The sequence below is a fragment of the Neopelma chrysocephalum genome, unplaced genomic scaffold (assembly GCF_003984885.1).
Source record: "Neopelma chrysocephalum unplaced genomic scaffold, ASM398488v2 Primary Assembly neopelma1_347, whole genome shotgun sequence".
NCBI classification, from domain to species: Eukaryota; Metazoa; Chordata; class Aves; order Passeriformes; family Pipridae; genus Neopelma; species Neopelma chrysocephalum.
In genome coordinates, this window is record NW_020898011.1 from 2,650,317 (window position 1) to 2,672,001 (window position 21,685).

General features: G+C 38.8%; 1 protein-coding gene across 5 annotated transcripts in view; it reads left to right on the forward strand.

Annotated features, from left to right (window-relative positions):
• ATE1 (arginyltransferase 1) overlaps positions 1-21,685 on the forward strand; it is a 74,773-nt gene that overhangs the window by 38,970 nt on the left and 14,118 nt on the right. For all 5 annotated transcript variants that reach the window (XM_027705595.1, XM_027705597.1, XM_027705593.1 and 2 more), the window contains exon 11: positions 16,094-16,214. In XM_027705595.1, coding sequence (XP_027561396.1) covers positions 16,094-16,214 — 121 coding nt within the window. The remainder of the gene's footprint in view (positions 1-16,093; positions 16,215-21,685) is intronic.

The following is a 21,685-nucleotide window of genomic DNA, read 5'->3' on the forward strand; positions in this document are numbered from 1 at the left end:
TTTTTTTAAGCTTTTTGTCATTTTTTTTAAGCTTTTTGTCATTTTTTTTTAAGCAGTCTAGAAGATTTTTATCAACTGATGTGTTTCTGTCTTAGAGAATGGTGGCTAAAATTAGGCCCTCAGATGCTGAGATCAGCTTCCAACACTTGTTTGTGTAACATGAGTTACTGCCTTCATTGTGCTAAGGAAGATGGGAAGCTCTGGGGGAAAGGAGGAAGGGGGGAAAGGAGAAAAAATGGGAATTGTGCAACTACAAAGTTTTCAGAACGGGCTAAATTGGGATGTGGGCTGAGTTATTTTTAGTGTCAAGGTTTGTGACTATGTGACTGTGAAAGCACATGTGTGTAGGCTCTCAAATTTCTCTGCTGCCCATTCTGATTTTGCTAAATCTGTGCTAAAAGTTACATTTTTCTTTCTTTCAGGAGAGAATATTGCATTAGATGAGTTGACAAAACATAGAGGGCTTTACTGTTCCTTACAGTGCTTATGGAGATCTCCTGGATGAGTTTTATCTTCCTTATTGTAATAAATTATTATTTATGGTATTGTAGTAAATACTGGAAGCAACAGCTCAAAGAAAGTCATAAATGAAGAATAAACCCCCAGAGCAAGGGTGTAATAGCACTGGGTTGCAGATGATGGTAATTAATCATGTTTTCACACTATCCCTGGTATGGGAGGAGCTTATTTCATGTTATCCTGTGGTAGCCACCACTGTTATTCAGATGCAATTAATTTAAAACTGAATTTCTACTCTTTAATCGGTCCTAGAGACAGTAGTTGAGGTTTTTGGAGCCTGGCAGGCTCTGGGGTGGTGCTGTGTTTTCACAGACTGTCAGGAGGGCACTGCAGCTCTGAGAGGTTGCTCAGAGCAGGGCCCCGAGCGGGAGGGTCGGTGGAGGAGCAAAATATTTTTGTTACAGCTTCTTTAAAGCTTTTTCTTAATCTAATAAAATCAGTTCCCAAAGGCTTTCTAAGGTTACCTTACGGTGGAGACTTGGGACCTTGGTGAATTGTTGTCTTCTGAGTGTGAAGTTAAAAAAAAAAACAACCTCCCTTGCTGTTTCTAGACACTGCCCCGAGGTTTCTGCTTGTCCTGGGAGACTTAACCACTGCCAAAAACTTTATTTGGTTTAGTTGTTTTCATCTGAATAACTGAACTGTTCTAAAAGGAATGACTGAAACTGTTCAGAGCAGTTATTTGCTGTGTTAGACGTGTCAGATAATTTGGGGATTCTTACTAGAAAAATTTGAAGGGAGTAGATCAGCTTTTTTCATGGCATATGATACTGTTTGCTCCCTCCCCTTTTCTTGTTCGGAATAAAAATGTTTTCAGAAGTAACTCTGAGCTGAAATGACACAAAAAAAGGGTATGAAAATGACTCCATTGTCAATTAATTGAAGAAGGGTGGGATCGTGGAGCAAAAGTACATAGGACCCAAATTCTCTGTTCATCCCAACAAAAAAATGGGCTGTTGTTCTATGAATGGACAGAAGACAAGATGAGCTTTTTGTTCCACTGATCTGTTGATTTTATTTATTTATTTAAGCTATTAAGGCTAGTGTTCTCAAGGGCTGCTTAATGCTAATATGGTCAGTATGGTTGATCCATGATACATTTTATGATTTATTTTTTTTAATACGTTCTTTCTGGTTTAGTTTTTACCAATTGGCATTGTGTGGCTTGCTGTTATTTACTTTTAGTTACCTTCCATTCAGGGGGAAGGGAGGAAGGTGGAGAGGTATTATTATTGATACTCTCTGCATCCTCCATTTATTTCATTTATTTCAGTGAAGGATCTGAATAAAATGTAGTGCCAGCTGTGAGCCAGAGAGCCCGTCCCAAGTTCTGCCCCTGCTTCTCAGTTTGGGCATCCTGAGGCTGCTGTGCAGTTTCTGAAAACTAGGTTTGACACTGAGAAAGGACCCAAAGGGCAGCACCTGTGCAGCCAAAACTATTGCAAGATGGTATTTTATGTGTTTCTCATAAATGTTTGTGTGCTTCCAGTAGAGCTCAATTTGAAAGCCCTGACTGAAACTTTATTGCAGAAGATAAATTGGTTTCTTTTTCAGAACTGCATATTTATTTGCTGTTTATTGTTGATGATGGTTTAATGGATTTATAAGCACAAAACGATTTTCTATCAGTGGAAGATTATAAAGAAACTGAACTTTAAATGCCTTCTTGATCTCATTGATGACTTGTTAGTCCTTAAATGCCTGCAATGACAGCCCCACCTTCTGATGAAGTTTTAAATGAGAGTTCATTCACCTGCTTTTCGTCTGATGTGGGAAGAAGTTGGAGTGATGAGCTGAGAAAAAATATACTGATATTCCTCAAGACAATGGTATTAAATTGGAAAAGCTGTAAACTCTTATGGAAATATCTAAAATCTAGTACACTACAGACTAAATTCTGTGTAAAGTGAGCTTTCTTTTGTCATTTTGCCTCTCTGATGGTTTTGTCTTTAAAGCAAAACCAAAGAAGAGTGAGTGTGAACCTTCTCCTGAGAGGCTCTTAAAACTCCAGATATTGTTCCTTCCCTGAGATTTATGAACTTTTTCTGGGTTTTTGGCCAGATCTGCAGGGGGTGGTGGTGGAATTGGAACGTGCCAGGCTTCTGCCAAGCCTCATCCTCCCAGTAGCCTTCCAGTTCCAGTTGGAACAGCCTCAGGTGCCACCAAGGCTGGACAGGAGGCAGAAACATTTTTGGCCACTGTCCTTTAGATGTGTAGATCTGGATTAAACTTACTTTGACTCAAACTTACTAAATTTTTAGTCATTTAAACTTGTACTATGTCAATCTTTGTTGGCATGTGATGCTAAGCATGCAGGTGTTTATAATACTTTGTCCTCTATTTTAAAAGCGTGTTAAAAAGGCATGGAGTGCATAAAGCTGCTTTTATATGTCAAGATATACATGCACATGAGTGCAGGGTGGAGCTTTATTGATTTTCTAATAAAGTAAGGTGATTGCCTGGGCAATTTTTAATTATTTTAACTCTGAAAAGCGAGGACTGTAAAATGTTAGAATGTCAACAAAGTGCTTGACTTTTATAAGTGCAGTTCTAATTTTAACACTCCCCTAATCCTCTATTTGGGTGTATGTTTAATACAGCCTTGAATTACCAGGATTTGGTAAGATCAGGACTAAATCTAGCATGTAGTATAGTTACTGATTCCAGCCCATTTGCCTTCAAGCTTGTTTTTTAATGTGAAGGTGATTACAAAGAAAAGCTTACAAACATCTGGCATTAAGAGAAAACTGAAGTGTTGATGTTTCAGCTCACAGGCTTTGGGGATATATAATGTTAAACAGCCTGTTTTCCTAAACATGCAAGTAGACACTTGTGTACCTTTAAATGGCAGTAATTCAGATTAAAGCAGAATAGTGAATATGTTCTGCCTGACCATGGAGGATGGCATTGGGCACTTGGACAGAGCTACTAGATGCAAAGCTGCATGCAGAATGACTGCCACAAGATTTCCCACTATAATTTCGTTTTTTTCAGCTTTGTATGATAAAAATGAACTTACTTGACAAGAACTTCAGTATTGTAAGTTTAATATTTTGTTTATAATTAAGGAGAGCGAATTTGTTCACATAAGGAGGAGTTTGAAAACAAGTCAGTGTCAAAAAGAACACGTTGAAAGGATAGAAGTATTTTTACTATATTGTGTTCTCAGTTATTAGTCTCTGCAGAGGAGCTTAACAAAAATTCAATACACCTCTATCTAGCCATGTTTTCTGTGTCTCATTCCTACATTTGTTTAGTGTTCCTGTATTTGGATTCTTTCCCCAGTTTCTTATATTTAGCATGGTCCCAGAGGGAATGTATTGAAGCCCAGAAACTCTGGGCCTCTCTCAGTTTAGTGTTTCTTCTGACAACTGATGTAGCTACAGCCTGGTGTGATTTGGAGTGTTCAGGCAGAGAAGAAAAGAGAAGAAAGCCAAACAACCACATCCTGGGCTGCAGGTGAGGGAGGGGATTCTGCCCCTCTGCCCCCTCAGGTGAGACCCCACCTGCTGTGCTGTGTCCAACTCTGGGATCCCAGCACAGGAAGGACATGGAGCTGCTGGAGTGAGTCCAGAGGAGGCCACAAAGATGATCAGAGGGCTGGAGCAGCTCTGCTCTGGAGCCAGGCTGGGAGAGCTGGGGGGGTTCACCTGGAGAAGAGAAGGCTCCAGGGAGACCTGAGAGCCCCTTGCAGAGCCTAAAGGGGCTCCAGGAGAGCTGGAGAGGGACTTCGGACAAGGACATGGAGTGATGGGACAAGGGGGAATGGCTTCAAACTGAGAGAGAGCAGGATTGGGTGGGATATTGGGATGAAATTGTTCCCTGTGAGGGTGGGGAGGCCCTGGCACACGTTGCCCAGAGAAGCTGTGGCTGCCCCTGGATCCCTGGAAATGTCCAAGGCCAGGTTGGATGGGGCTTGGAGCAACCTGGGCTAGTGGAAGGTGTCCCTACCCATGGCAGGGGTTGGAACTAGAGGATTTTTAAGGTCCCTTCCCACCCAAACCATTCCATGGTTCTATGATTCCAAGATGATGGAAAGCTGGTAGGGGCTTTGGTGGCAGTTCAGATTCTTCTCCTTACAGCACTGGGGCTGTTGTCTCTCCCAGGGGATATTTATGTGGGATGTGGGGTGAACGTGGTGCTGCCTCACTTTGCACATTTCTGGTTTGGGAGACCACTTGCCATCTCTTCTGTGGTGGCAAAACTGCCCTGTTTTTGCAGTGAAGGCTTTGTCTCCTCACTGATGGCTTGGGTTCAGCCTCATGGTTTGTGAGCTGGTCCCAAGGTGGGGTCGGATGCTCTCCTGCTGAGAACGGACTCCTCAGAGAGCACAGAGGGGCTTTGTTTGCAAATTCTCCTCTCCCAGAAAACAAAGCAGGCTTGTTTAACAAACACTTGACAAACAAAACGGACCTAAAATTAGAATGCTTATTTCATGAATGAAAGCTTACTATGAAAATAAACATTTCTGAGGACAATAGAAGAAACTTCTTTCAGAGCCCACGTGTTTCGATGGTCCAGAATTCTTGTGCAGGTCCTTGTTGATCTTTTGTACAGATAGCTCTTGCTTTACTTGCTGTTAAGGTTTAAGTTCTAACACATGCTTGGAACACTGTGGTAATGTGAGCCTTTTTATTTATTTATTCAGTTTTTAATCTGCAGATGTAAGGGAGACAAGTAGGTTTAGATTTTTTGGCAGAGGTGACTTAGTCTGGTAATAGAAATTGTAGACCCTTAGAGACTGAGATTTATCATTGCCTTATTGTCTCCTTCAGATTTCTGGTCTGAATAACATCTTTTTGTGTGTGTTAGGGATACATTAACTTGAATTTCACAATATTATTTATTCAAAAGCCTGCACAATTGTTTTTACTGATACACTTTACTGTTGTTTCCCCTTTGTCCTACAGTTTTCTATCCTAAAATTACTGTTAACACCTATTTGTATGTATGTGCCACTGTTGTTGAGGTTGTTTCTTCAGTAATGGGCTATGGATATTTCTGTGATGAGTGACTAAAAGTAAATTATTTGGCTTGTACTAGTTTTATTATTGTTGGACTTAAAAAAACCCCTTGTCTAGTGTACTATATATTGATAGCCTTGAAGTTAAAAATCTTGTACTGTTCTGAATTACAGATTTCAGAATATTATTTCTTGCTCTTAGATGTATGAAAGCAAATAGAAATGAAAAAAACTGGAGGGGCAAATTTTGAAGTGACATCGTTTTTCAACATGATTTAGTGGCCTAAAGCCTATAAATGCTTTTGAAAATCCCACGTAGCATATCTTAATCTAAAGCCAACATCACACATCTGAATTCTTAATTAGGAGTGTATTTCAACTTGTGAATATCAGCGTTTCACAATTTGCAAGGCTGTCAATTAGTCTGGTATTTATTATGTCTTGAAATATTCCACGGGCTGAGTCGGTAGCTGGGGCATGAAGGTGAAATATGAATTTATTTATTCAGTGTAAGGCTACCACCAGCCCAGACTTCCTTGGGTAGGTCTCACTTTCTTGCCCTCAGAGCCTAGTCTGCATGGATTTTTGGCAAGTTCTGTGTGGTTTTGGCTGGGTTTTGTGAAACCAGAGGCTGGAGCAGGACTTTGAGGAAGTCTGGGGCAGGAGGGGTATTCCCGGTGGTGGGATGGGTCTGGGCAGCCACAGAGGGACCTGATCCATAAGGCTGAGCACAACAAGGGGCTCTGAGTGTTTGGGGGCTCCTGAGGGGTTGAGTGGGATGAAGGGTCGGGTTTTGGAAGCTGTGGGGCTCCAGGGAAAACTCTTGGGAGTCGTTGGAGAGACACCAGGAGGGGTGGGGAGAGCCTGGGCACTGGTGAGCGCTGGTGGTTCTCGGGGAAAATGGACTTGGAAGCAACCACAGAACTGTGCTGGGGAGTTCTGAAGATCTACATAACAGCAAAGAATTGCCAAAAACCTTAGAAATCCAGGGAAATCGAGGGACAGGAAGAAACACAGGTTTCCATGTGCCCTGTGGGTGCTCAGTCCTGAACGTTTTTATCCAGAAGCCGAGAACGTGCAGTTGGATGAAGCTGCAAGAGCAACACGTGTGTTGTGCATGGATAGAAAGAGGAAATTGGAGGCTTCATGGATACCTGAAAAGTAAATGTATAGAATTTACCTCCTTTCCTTTTGTGTTGTCTTGTAGAGTTGTTGTGTTAAAAGGTGAGAAAAACCATATTGGAGTTGAAGTGAGTCATATGAGTAAGAGTAGCAGGTTTGACAAAATAATTTCTCTTAATTATCAGAAAAGATTAAAAACATTGTTTTACTGTTTGGTACATCATAACCAGCATCAATGTTTTTATGAAATAAAAATAAAAAATGATGCACCCTGCCCTCACACCCATTTCTGTTGTGCTGGTGCTTTAGTTGTGGTAAATTTAAGTTTTTTGGCTCCCTGTGCAGTTGTACAGAAAACAAAACATTAAGACATGCTCACTTTCATTTAAATTCTATCAATTTAATTTTGTGTTTGTCTGTTAGATAAAGATGGTGTGTAGTGTTTTTACTTTGATAACTACATAGTAGAAACCTCTTTGACAGGGAATTCATTTAGCTTTCCTGTGGAATATGTCTGTAAGCTACAGGGGAATGCTGTTCTTTTAGATATGGCTCCAGCTAGTGAGGTATTAATGAATGTTTAAGCTATTTGATATCAGTGTGACAGTTTTGTGCATGCAAAGCGTGTCTATGATCTATTAGGTTGGGCATATTTTTCCCAGTAATTACTTCACTTTCTGTTAAATATAAGAAAATAAACTTTAATACTTAATTTCATACATTTAATTTAATGAACTCAAAAAATATTGTCAGTTTATGGCAGCCCTTCAAGAGAAAGATATGGGATCCACACGATTGAAACACTCAATTCTTTTTCTCCTTTTTTTTTTTTTCTCCTTTTGCTTCTTGCTGCAGCTGCCAAAATAAACTCCTTTTGAGATAGACCTAAGTCAACAAGAGTTGGTGTGTCTCTAATGAAGCATTCCTCTTGAGGCCCCTACTTGGGTTTTATCTTTGGGCCATAGTTTTTTTTTAGTCTCACTTTCCAAGTTAATGCTGGGGTCTCCTGAAGAATTTCTGCTGCAGATTCAAAGTAAACAAGTTCCATTTCAGTAATCGTAGGATTTTTATTCCTCCAAGCTCTTTGATTTTTTTTTGCAGTAAAAAGACAATGCATATTACATTTTCTTCTGTAATATACTTAAAAAAAATATCAAGTTGTTGAAAAAGTTGGCTAAAATTCAGGGAAGCTAATAATCCTCAAATGTAGAAGCTTAACTCTTCTTATTGTTTTCTACTCAAGTTTTCTCAAACTGTGCTACTTTTTTTAGCATCCCTAAGTAGCTTCTCTATGGACAAGGTGGATTAGCTTTCACTTTCAGAAGAATATCTGGGTGGTACCATCTTTAATTAGCTTGTTCTCAACTGAATTTTTAATGGCTATTTCCAGTAAATGTCAGCTAATTTTAAGTATTTGATTTGAAATCACAGAATAATTTTTCCTATGAAATTTTTTGAATTCCTAGGGAAACTCAGTCTCTAGATGTGCACAAATACACCTTGAATTAGAAATGTTCTTTGGAATCTCAGTCTTTTGTTGATGTCTCTGTTCTGCCAGTTTGGTATCACTGATACTGAATATTAATGACTTAGATAAAATGGCAATATTTGAAGCTGTGCAATGTTTTGATATTCTTGGTGTCAGTCTCTGGAATTCCAGCTAGGAATTTCAGCCAGTAGAGTTTTCCTGTAAGTACCATCTCATGGTACTTATTTTTGTACATCAAACACAAAGTTTATGTAACAACATTGAAAGCTGAACTTAGTTTCAATGGTCTGTTTTAATAAAATACCATTGTGTGCAGCACAGATTAGCAGATATAAACAAAAAATAGAAATAATACTAAAAAAGGGAAAGGAACCTTGGGAAAGTAAAGAAGGCAAAATAGATACATCAATAGTATGTAAAAGTACTTAGAAAAAATGCGTAAAAAGTGACCCTAGTTTTATGTGAACTTCTTTTTAGTAGCTCCATACTTGTAATATTTCTCTTCATTTCTCACTTTCAGGAGTTGATTTCATACTTGTCTGTCATTTGGGTATTATTATTTCAGCTTTGGATAAACAGTCAGCCGACTTAGGGCAGTTCAGAATCCATAAATTTGCTGTTCCCGTCATCCAAAGTCTGGAACCAGGGGACAAGAGCAGTTTCAGGGTAAATAATGCACCTTATTGGTCTTGAAGGGACCATTTTGTAATGTTTGTACTGTTTGTTGTGTGAAACACCTTAAATGAGGCAAATTTAACCTAAAATTAAAAGTTTAATCCAAACAGTGAATGCTACTAAAATCTAAGAATCATAAATGTCAAACTTGCCTGGGTGTGTCTATCCATCTTTCTTAGAGAAAAATGAGTAAGAGGGAGGGAATGGGAACAGGCAAAGCTATTTAATGTCCTGTGTCCCAGTTCAGAAATGTTTCTGTGCACTGGACTCCCATTGCTTGAGTAGATCTCAAAATGCAAAGAATAGGAACATAAAATACTGATAACTGCCCCCTCAAAGGTTATGTGTTAATTATCTTTTCATAAGTATTCATTTAAATAGTGTTGGTCTATCTAGTCATCAAGGAGATGGTAAAAGTATAGTTTTTATGATGCAATTCCTGAAAATTTTTTTCCTTCCTCTTTTGTGCAAACCCAATCACTGGCTTTATTCCAGACTTAGTGGCTTTGTTATGGTGACTTTAGATAGAGAGTGGCTTTAGTTGCTTAGAACAAGTAATGGAAAACTCTCATTTATTCCTTTTTGTAAATGAGAAAGAGCAAACCCTTGGCAAGAAGTCTTGGAGGAGAGAGAGCAATGCCTGAAATAGTTGTCAGAGGATGCCCAGAGCTGTGTCTTATCTTTAGCTTTGGACACTTGCATCCCAAGCTGATAAGAGCTGGACAGAGTTAGAGACTAAAGGGGAAAGGAAAAAAAGGCAAACCTGTCCCAAATGTTCCCATTTGCTCTCAATGGAAAGCAGTTTTTTGTCTCCCAGCCCATGTTGGCTGTTTGACAGTGTCAAAAACAAGCTAGAAAGTGCTCAATATTTCAGATAATTACTATGAAAGAGGACAAGGTGAAAGCAACTATTTACAGTGCACACTAAGTTATGAAAATACAGAATCCAAACAATCCAGGAGATTGCTGGGATTAGCATGTGTTGACAAAACAAAGAAACAGTAATAGTTTCTGAAGGTATTTTGAGGGGAGAGGGAAATATTTCTTTGGAAGTGCTTCTTTGCAGAGCACCATAGAAAAATAAAGTGCTGAGATTTACCTTAAATCTCAGTGAAATTTAAAATAAACTAAATTTAAGTTAAGTGGGCTAAGAGCATGTAGGCAGTTAATGGCCAAATAATTGCATGATAGTTGTAGGATATTGAACATGAAACTTGGCTGCCTTCCTTTTTGACTTTTACTCATTATCTTAATCTGTTTTACACTTACCCGAAATATTTTATTTACCTGAAGGACACTGTAAACATTCTGAAACACTTTTTTTTCCTATGTTTAGTGAACAGCTAAGTATAAATATATAGTCAATAATTGTAGGAAATTATTTGTTTCCTATGAGTTGTATGACATCTAAAAACAAGTGTCAGAAGTATTTTCGCTTTGGAAACAGTTTATGATTAGTTATTTCTGTTAATACTCTACGTGGAACTGGGAAATAAACAGAAAAGAGGTGAAAGTTGGCAAATTATATACAAATTTCCTTTGATCAGTCAGTTCAAAGATCCATGAGGCACACTGAGAAAGAAAATACCAAAAATTGTGGACTGCCCTAAATAAGGGTTGAAACTAGATGATCTTGAAGAAGCCTTCCAACCCAAACCATTCTGTGATTCTGTACTTCTGTTGGAAATACAGCTTCAAATTATATTTACATTTCATTTATGGGAAACCAAGGAATTTAGGAGAAAGTGGGTGTTTGCTCTGACTTTCCATGTTTGAGGTGCCTTGGGGAGCTCCCTGGCTGCCTGTAAAATACCCATCACACTGGTTTTGTGCCTGGGATGATGTAATGAAAAGGATGAAAATCAGCACAGCTTTTTGAAGAGCAAGGACTAGCCCTTCATGGGCTTCTCTAAAGCAGTTTGAGTTCTATATGAACTACAAAATGAATTTTGGTTATTATTTGTAACATCTTTTAAGGATTACAACTCATTATTCTTTAATAAAACAGAAAGATGGCTGAGCTCTCAAAAATGCACCCCTGGGGTCCTAAAAATGTGGAGTGTGTAATTAAATCAGAGTTTGCAGTTTGGATAAAATCAGCTTGTTTGATGCTGGCACTGGAGTACCAGGGGTGGAGCCTGTGGTGAAATCCATGGTGTCACTTATTCACTGAGTTACCTAATGATGTAACTCCTCTTTGGTCCCAACTTTCTTGTGTGCTGAATCCTTTTTGATGATAAATTCAAAGTCTCCAGCCATCTCTCATGGATAAATAGAGCTGCTTGCTTTATGTCTGTCACTTAAGGGGTTTTTATTTGTTTAAAAGGATTTTTAAAACGATGACTGCGAGGTGGGAGTGACTTTGTGTAGGTAGTTTTGGGGTGGGTGGGGGGTGTTTTGTTGCTTCTCTGAAGTCTTTTAGGCCTTCCACAGGTGGATCCCACGTGAGTGGCCATGGACAGTTGGAAGCACAGAGGGATTGAGGTGCCCAGCTCAGCGCGGGCACCGCCGACCTCCGCCTTTGCAAACACAGCGGTTCGAGTTACCGGCAAAGGGCTCTCCTGGGGATCCATAAAGCCTATTTCTGTTTGTGGAATGAAATCAGGGAGCAAGGGTCTGCTGTGGTGCTTTGCTGGTGGGATTCCAGCGGGGTTGTCTTTCAGTGGAAGAGCTGAATTTAATCACCCCGTGGTCTGTCGTGCTTCTTCCGCGGGCGGTGCCGCCTCGCCCGCACGGGTCGCCGTGGATAATTTGGGGTTGCTTTGTTTGTGTAGCCAGAACGCTTCTTTTTAAGCTGGAAATGGAGATGAAGGCAGTCTTAATTCACTTTTAATAAAAGATCAATGCCTTTATTGTGGAAAAATAGAATGCAGATGTAAGCTGTACCTGATAAAAGAATTAAATGTGTGTTTGACCTTCCTGTTTTGTTTTTTCAGTGCTACTGGTGCTTGACCTTCTTCGTTTCTGAGACTATTGTCTTTCTTGCTAGTTTTACATTTTAAATTTTGCTTAGACTACAAAAACAAACTCTGCTGGTGTTTTTCATCTCAAGTGCTTACCAAATCCCTCAGATTTTACAAAATATTTAAAAAGTAATCTCCAGACTGAAGTCTCATTAAAACCTTTGCCCTTCCTGTGGAACAAAAGTTCAGAGAAGTTCTGGCCGATTCTAATTTGGAAACTGTAAAACAAAAAACATCATGGTGTGAAGTATTAATTTAGGTTTGGCAGCCTCACTGTAAAATTCATTTCCAGAAGCTTCCAATTAAAATGCAGCATGTCTAATTGTATAAGAGAAAGCACCTTGAAGGCTCTTATATTATATAAGAGGAAAAATGCCCTGAAAATTAGTGAAAATAAAACGTCTTGGAGGTATTTTTTTGTTAAACAAGCAGTCACATTTATGTTGCAGTGAGTTGACTTGATAGAAGAAACCATGTACTCAGGAATTTCTTAACCATACTGATTTTCAGTATTGCTTTTCAATCAAGCCATTTGATAGATTAGTCAGGTATTTATCTTTTGGGTTTCTTTGTGTCTTTGTTGTACCTGGTGCTGTCCTGCTCCTTGAGCGATGCAGTTTGTATGGTTTCGTCCTGGGATCCTTTTTCCCTGATTCAAAGGAGAAAAAGAAAAATTGGATAAAGGACCAGTTGAATAAGATGGTTAAAGGTTGTCAGAGATGGGACATTTGACTGTACCGTGGACATGGGTATGACCTGCAGTGGCTTTTATCTTCTAATGGTTCAAAATGTGTTAATATTCTGTCTCAAGAAGGATGTTTCTGGGTGTCCATAAAAATTCTAAACAGCACCCCAAAAAAATTAAATTTTAGGTAAATATATGGTTTTTGTTTCCAAAAACATTTCAAAAAAGCACATTTTTTTGTTTTGGATATTTCTAGACAAAATGTAGATGCAGAGAAAGAAATATGTGCAGTTGTTGTATATTGACAGAGTGCATTTCATCAGCAGGTGGTGTTGGATTTGAGAAGCTGAAACCTGAGACAAGTGCTTAGGGATGGTCTGTAAGATGATACTTTTTGTTGAAAGTCTTGTAGTTAAATATTCCCAAGATTGTCTGGACAGCTTAAACAGTGCTACTGTGCAAGAGCTTTTATTCAGTGAGATAAAAGAAAGCAAAATGTTTTCAGTTGTGAACTTGTACCATGGACAGAATGACTTCTGAAATGAATGCTGATTTAATCTGAAGTCAGAGAGAAATGATTTTCAAAAGCAGTTTTGCAAATCTGATTAAGTTCTACTGTGATAAATCCCTCTGCAGCACTTCCCCTTGGGAGATCCCTTTTCTGTTTTGGATTTATGTTGTTGTACACTGCAAATCAGCAATATATAGAATAAGAAAGAGTATAAATGGTATGCTTAGAGGCAATTTTTTTAGATGATGTAATCATTTTAGAGTGAGTAATGAAATTTGAACATTTTTCTTGAAGTGCAGATGCTCCTGGACATGAGGTAGAATCTGTCTGGGTTCTCAAGTTTAGGTGTTTTTACAGTCCAGGAATAAGGGGGCAGAGGGGAAAAAATACGAGTTGGATTCACAGTGGTTTGTTTTCATATTGAGGTTTTAAATATTTGGAAGAAAGTAAGTAAATTGAGAATAAGTGCTTATGGAAAGGGTAGTGATGGGGAGGTAAAAGCCCTTAGACATTATTTCATTTGATTTAGCAGATTCTGTGGGTTCCCTGTTTAATTCTGTCAATACAGACACAGTGCAAATGCTGTTCATTGGGAAACTCCCCTCAGGAGGTCCCATGTTCCCACTTCCTCTGTGGAATGAGTCATGGGATGTGGGTTCAACCATCAGTGTAAATAAAATGCCTTTTCAGGAGCACTGTCTTCCTTGAGGTATGTTTGTAAACACCTTTGGGAAGGGAGGATATCAAAGAGCATCAGTGGCTCCTTTCATTTTTACCTCTTAATTCCATTGTGTGTCCCAGGTCAGCAGTGTGTCATCCCCACAGCCTCCTGTGCCTTCAGGGAAGTTTATTAGCAAGATCCTAATTTTTGGGGGAAGAAAACATCTAAAGGAAGCACCTCAGAACTATTTCTTCCTTTTTCTTTCCTAAGTAGGGTGTTTTGGTGCCCAAAAATAAATACTGAACCTGCAGTGATGGATCGGATAATCAATTTTTCCTGTTCCTGTGTTGCCCAGTACTAAAGAAGCCTTTTTATTTATAATTATAACCAAACCAGTAATGCTGCAATGCAGTTAATTTTATATATCCTATTTATGCCAGACTATGGCATTATAGAATTAATTGGGAAATTTAGAATACGGCTGCATAGTGATACAATTTTCATGTGTGGGATTCACAAAGCTGATAAATCTCAAGATGTGGGAGCAGTGTTTCCTAGGAAAACTAAGTGGCTGGGCTGTCTTTACTTATAGCCACGAGTATGCCCCTGCTACTAGGAAAGACTAATTTGCCACCTTGTATTTTCTGTACTCTGAAAAATGATTCCTTGGCTATTTCTGCCTTCTGGGCCACTTGAGAAAGTGTCTTTAAATCGAGAAGTAGTTTATGTTCTGGTTTTTTTTTAAATATGACTGAAAAGGCATATTTTTTCCCCCAAGTCCTTAAATTGTTTCATCTGAGTAGTGGTGGCTAAAAGTGTTCTTTAAGCACTACCTTCACATACCATTCAATTATTTCTGTTTACAGAGCGTAACATTTCAAAGTGGTTTATTTAATAATGTCATTTCCATTCTCTGGCTTTAGAGGATTTTCTGAGGCCTTGTGAGGTTTAAACTTTTGCATGGACTTGGAAGAATATTGTTTTAATTTGCCTTTAATTAAAAAAAAACTAAAACCAACACTAGTAGTCACCAGTCAGTCCTGAATGTGCTTCAAATGAGAAAATCAGTCACACACACCATTTCAGAAAGGGACATCAGGTATTTGACAAGATTCAGCAGGAAACTTGCTTATTTTTATGTTTTTTTCATGTGGACATTTTGACTGTTTTTATCAGAGATAATTCTTGTATTTCCTACTCAAGGGTTTACAGTTGGTGGGAAATACATTAAAAAATGGTATTTTTTCTGTAAATATTATGAAGAGTCAAACAGTAAGAGTGTAAAAAGAATGGGGGATCTCTGCAAACTTAAAATTGTTTCTTCTGATTCTCCGAAATGGGGTGTTGCTGCATAAGAGTGTCCCTGAAGGAATGTCTTTTTCTCCAGGCTCTAGTCAAGATAATTATGTATGTCCCTTCCCAAATACTGGAGCTTCATTCAAGGGTACTTTGCTTTTTTCATAATGGAAACTGGAAAAAAACTGAACTTCATCTCAAGATGATAATCCTAATTACCTATTTAATGTAACTGATATGAAGAACTCCTAATGGCCTGAACCTCAGTGTCACTTCTGATAACACCCAATCTTTTAACTTTTAATTGAGGTCATTTAAACTTTTCATTCTGTTTGCTGTATGGCTGTTTTTCAAGCTGATACATGTAATGAATTTGCAATTTAAAATTTCATTTGATATTGCCACCATATGGCTCTGGATGTTGAGAGGGTATGGACTGAATGAGTAATGGCCCCAAGAGAGATTTTTGACTGAAGTTATAGGCCACTGAATAATCTTATTTTAAATCAAATGAAGATCTGATTAGAGGAAGTTATTGTTGCTGAGGTGGTGATTTTCAGTGTAGCTAAAGGGAAAACAGCTATGTCTGTTTAGTTTCTGGGCATGTCTGCAAAGAATATCTTTTTAATAAATCAACGAAAAATGGTAGAATTTCACTAATCATTACCTGTAAGCTAATCCAGGAAAAACTCCATGAATTGAAGTGTTACTATTTAAGTAGCAATGAACGAAATGCTCCATCACTAATGCAATAAAAGCGTCCTGCTTACTGTTAAGTGGGTTTTTTTCTATTAGATTTTTTTTTTGGTCTCCATTATTTGCTAGAATTCCCAACACTTGAGATGAGCTGCCTTTGGAGGTGCTGAGTTTTTTAGTGTCGGCACCAGCTCAGCAGAACTCTAGAGGATAACTTAAATACAGAGTTTCAGTAAGCAAAGCCAAAACTTCTCTAGTCCATCTTGGATGTCGTGGAAGTGTGTGATGTTAATTTTACATTTTCATCAAGTGCCAAGGTTTGGTTTGTATTCCTGAGATGGTGCTGAAATGACTAAAAGCCCGTGATTTCACTGCGCACTCATTTGGTGTCGATTAGATTAAAATTATTCCTCGTTCTTTGGAAAATCTGTAAAGCTGTGGCCAGAGTGTTCTTGTGCAACTGGGTATGACTGCTCTCTTTTTTTGTTTTCCCCCTTCTTTTCTCCTTTCCAGGGTCAGTACAGGCCCTCTGACCTGCTGTGTCCAGAGACCTACGTCTGGACGCCGATTGAGCAGTGTCTGCCCCTGCTTGAGAACTCCAAGTACTCTCGGTTCAACCAGGATGGAAAAGCAGGTAAGTTTACAAGGAATGACAGGCCTGTAAATTGTCTGTCTTTTTATGATGTATCAGTAGCATCTGCTGCTGCAGCATTATGGAAATGTCATCTGTAAAACAGAAGAAGTGTAAAATTCACAACTCCTGCAGCAAAACTTAGCGAATGGAGAGGTTTATTTTGTAACATAAAGTAAGCAATGCAAATTTTAAATACATTCTGTTTTAGAGACTGTACATAGTTCAAAATTAACACATATTGCTGCCTTTCAGGTAATTATATTTGCTATTCTGGGCATGAACAAAACCAATCAAATAATTGTTCCTCACATTCCAGTCGGAGGGATGCATAAAGGAAGGAAATTGGAATCAGTACAGGAAAGTGAAAGGGCTGGAGAAGCTTAAAGGCATGAAGTGCTTTTGTTAAGAAACAAAGTGGCAGATTTATTTTAACAATCTGCCAATGAATGTGAAAAATACAACCAACAGCAGAAGCACCTTAAACATCTTGAAGTAGATAGATTTATGCATTCTGTAAAATAGGTGCTTAGTGATTTGCCAGCATAGAATGGTTGACAATGTTAGTGACCAGGACATAATAGAGTAATGCTACTGTAAAACAATGCAATCAAATGGAAAAAATACATGTATTTGCTTTAGTTACTGACTCTCTGGGCCAATGGCAGGTCCCAAGGGAGCTGTGTTAGAGCATGTGGTGCTTGTGGGGAAAGGGAACCAACTTAACTTTAGTTTTTAGTTGGAAATTGCTGAATATCCTCTTTCTCCTGTAAATAACAATTGAATGTGCCTGTGGTATTAATCAGAGATGTGTGATGTTGCTCAGCTCAAGAGTGTGTAACACCATGGTCTGTTTCTGAGCACCAAAATACAGATTTACCTGTCTCTGAGTAGTCCTCAACAGCTGCTTCTTTCTTTTTACTTTATTTCTTTTACTCTCTTTCCTTTTTTTTTTTCTTTTTGATCTTTTTACTTTTTACTCTAGTTTAGTAGGATTTTCCTTCCCTACACAGTTAACTGTTAAATCCTGGAAGGGCAGGATGTAGATAAATCAAAGGAATTTGAATAGGCTGCTTAATCAGGACTGTGAAGTTCTGGAAGTGCTGTTGAGTTCCTTGCACATCCTGTGCTTGTTACCTGGTTGCTCAACTGGAACACTAATAATAATTAGAAGAACTACAATAGCAAAGGTTCAAATAGATTTCTAGCTGTAGATTATGATTCAAAGTTTTAGTAGCAGAATTACCTGAAGGGTTCTGTGCAAATAGAGAATGTTCTTTAGGGATTGTGGATGTTGCCACGTGATGTGGTGGGAAACAGAGTGGGGAGCACGTTTGGATGCTCATTGAAAAGAGTATTTATCCCCCAGGGAAATTCTCAGTGTGTAAGAGATTGAAATGAGCAGCACATGATCATGTCTTGGTCAACCAGAACCATCCTTAGACTGGGGAGAGGAAACTGGAAAGAAATTACAAAGGCAGGAGGGAGAAGGGAGTGGCTTTGGAGGCCAGTGGTGTTCAGGATACTCTTGGTATTCAGCAAGCAGAGAGTGCTAAACTGCTGCCTTTGAAGGTGTTAACCCCATGCAAGCAGAGGGGCATCATCTCCTCGACCGTGTGAAATCCCTGTGGCAAACCACGTGTTTGGAAACCGCGGGATACAAAGCTCTGCATCATTATCAGCACAGAATATCTCACTCCAGACACCACTGGAGCTGTGACTTGTGTCCTGTGGTTTAAGGAAATTAAAACATAGCTCCACGTTGAAGTGCACTGGGCCTGCTGTGAGCTTGAAGTCATTTGAGGTTTAAGCAGTTGCTTGCTCGAAGGAAACCATTTCTCAACAATGAAATCAGTTCCCTTCTTAATTCTTTACTCTCTACAATAGTCAGCAATATGAGTTTAATGAAGTTACAGTGAATTTTAAAGAGAGCAATAGGAATGATGGTGTGCTTTATTCCTCTTGAATCAGCTCTCTGCACTACTGTCCATAAGTGTGGTGAAGCAGGTCATGATTTATCAGGAATGGGATGTAGAAACTGATATAACCAGATAATTAATAACTAGTTCCAGTAAAGGAGTGAGAGAAACAGTGCAGCTTGCATTGCTGTCTGGGGCAATAAAACAGTCACTGGAAATAGTCATCTTCTAATATTGTCTGTAATGTCACATTTCTTAGGCATTACCTCATACTGGTTTCTTCATAATTTTCAGCAATTTCTGAATGTGTTTTCCCTCCTTTTAAAAAAAAAATTAAGAAATTTACCTCATAAATTTACCAGTTCCAGTTTCAGGAGAGAATGTTATGTGCTCTGACCTCTCAAATCCCTGTAATATGAAAAGGATCTTTGAGTATTCATGCACGTTATGTTGCAGAACTCCTTCCTCTAATCGGATTTATTTTTACTTTTCTGGAGAAAAAAAGAAAAAGATGCTCAGAAAAAGTAGCCTTTTCTTTTCTAAAGCACGAGAAAATATTAATTGATATTTGTGGAGGATTTTTTCCTGTTTTTCATTGTGTGGTTGTGTGAAGCTGTAGCATTTTCAAATGTTTTTTAGAGTGTATTGTTTGCCATTTCCTCCTTCTCTGGTGTCTCATACTTTTATCAACAGTTGGAGAACGAAGAAGAGAGGACAGACAAACTAAACAAAGTCCTTAACTCTTTATACAAGACAGATAAGTCTAAGGAAGTGTCTCAGTTAATAACACTTTACTATCCCTACTTAACCTCAAAACACACCAATCATACAGAGACAGCAATGAGGTTTTGTACCAGCAAACACTCGAATTAGATACTTAAATAAACATGCACTGAAAAACATCATTTATCTCTAAAAACTTTGTGCATGGCAACATTCAGACAGCATTCATGGATGGTAGGTCATGTTTGTCAAGTATTTTTGCTTTTATAAATCACAAGTTTTGCCTGAATTACTCATTCCTCAGAACAGATTTTTCATTTTTATTGTCTGTTCAGTTCGAAAAATTCAGAAGACCTGGCATCATCTTATAAATGAGAGAGGTCTGTTAGGATTCTGATATGTTTATTATTAACTAGTCATCAGTCATTTACTTACAACTAAATAAGTAGTTAGTGAGATGGGGCACTAATAGAGGGTTTGGATACTGATGCATTCTGGAAATTGAGATTTAAACTTCATTTAACAGGCCATTAGCTGTAAGTACAGATGGAGATATGCTGAAGGAAAAAGAAGTTAATTAAAAGGTTGCTCTGCAGATAAGTACTTGACAGGGACTTTGACAACACATCAAACTGATGAACAAAATTCAGTCACATGATTTCAGCAGCTGCTGAAATATTCCTGGGCATGATCTGTGTGCCATACTCATTAACTTCCTCCTCTCAAAACTGGTCCTGGGGGTTTTACTTCACTGGTACTTTCACCAACTGCTTTGCCCATGAAACAAAGGCAGTATGGAAAGAATTATAAGTAGTTTACTTGGTATCCTGGCAGTGTTTTTATCCTTCCACTTCCCATTTTCCTGAGATTAACCCAGTGATGAGTCTTTTCGCTTTCTGACATCTGGTGAGATTTTCAGTTGGTTGCTCCTGAGAGAAGCCTGTGAAAAATGTCTTCATGAAGTAAAATCTTTATTAAAATCTACTTTTGGGATGGTAATTAAATTAGTGGGAAACTTCAAATCTCTCTTGCCATCAGCACTGGACTGTCAAGACTATTAAAAAGCAGCTTCAGATGAGGACAGATACAATCCCAATCTAAAAGTGCTTCAAAACCTTCATAGTTATGTGACTGTGTCATAGAATGTGGGATGGACATAGTGCCAGCCAGGGTGAACAGGGGACTGTTACCCAAGTGAAGAAGCTTGATGTGAATTTCCAGGAATGGTCCCCAGCAATGTCAGCAGTGGAAGCTGCTTCCCACCCTCCTGCATCTGCAGAAGCTGTGTGAGCAGGGCTGTGAGTGCTGCAGATCAAAAGGACTTCAAGGCTTTTTCTGCCTTGACTGATTTGTCTGCTGAAGTTGATAAATTGGGTAAGCTAAATACACATCTGCTTAACTTCCTGTCTATCTAATAATAGACTGAAATCAAAACGGAATCGAATGGAATACATTAATTAAAATGAAAGTATTTTCTCCAGCGTTGAAAAATTACACATAACAAAGGCATAACATAGGCTCCTCTGTCTTTGCTTTGTGTGTTCTTAGAGACAAGACAATCTTTACTCCAGAGAATGTGGTTAACAGAAACCATGATAGAGGCAAAAGGATGGGATAAAGAAACAGAAAAGCACTTCTGGGTTGCCTGGTGAATTGTAGCTGTAGACTAAATTATAGTCTATTAATAGACTAAACTGAACTTTTTGTAAACATCACAGTGAAGGAGAGTTTCAAGGAGGGCTGTAAGGAAGTATTTCAGTTGTCTTTCAGAGTTTATGGAGAAATCTTTTGTAGTGTGAGAGGTGTAGGAGAAATGAAGAATATGGGGAGACACAAAACAGATAAATTCGTCTGGGATCTTGGATCCCACAGTCAGAGGTAGAACTTACATTGCTGCCTGCAGGTGCTAGAAATGAAGAGGGAGGGAAACAGAGAGTGGGAAGCCTTAGAAGTGATGTTCTCTGATGTGATCAGGGTACAGGTAGCTGGCAGAGACGTGCATGGAAAGACGGGGAAGAAAATTTTGCAGTAGTTCATGTGAGTAGAACAGTGCGAAGAAGGACTTGGCAAGAACGAGCTGTTGAAATAAGTAATGATAGGATTCAAACTTGAACATCTAGGTAGATATTTGTAGAGATGAATAAGAGAAGCTGTTATTTGGATACACTATGTAGAAAGAAACTGGATGTGGAAACCTGAAGAGATGACAATGCCAAAGGATTCAGCAACCGCCTTCCTTCCGCCCCTTGCTCTTGCTGCAGACCAGACTTTGCATCTGCCACTTCCACATGGCAATAAAGACCTTGCTTCTTCCAGCAGAGTGGAAGCCCCTAGGAGAATTTAGGCTTGAGTTGACCAGTTTCCAGCTGGTCTGAGCCAAAATTATGGTAGGCACTGGAATCAAGAGAAGATGATTTGTCTTTTCTGTGCTTTCCACTGATTGGCCTGCCCAGCCCCCCAGGAACTGCACAAAGGACAGATGCTGAAACCCAAAAAGCCTTTAAAATTTCCTCATGTTCACATACAAGTCTTTACCATTGGAGAAAAACAAAACCTAAAAGGAAAAGAACACTAAAATCAGTGCCTGGACTCTCATTCCCAGGAGTATGAGTCCAACAGTCGGTGCCAGAGCCCTTGGGACACGACACAAACCTATGCAGACAAAATCCTCACCTCAAGCTCACAAGAATCACTCTGTAAAAAACTCCATTCGATGTAATCCCTTATGGACAGAGTTGGTAGCAGATCACTAGTTTTGAGTTATCAAACTAAAGAAAATTATTTAAGATTTTCAGTCTTTTTCTGTAGTAATCTTGTAACTTTTGTTGCAAG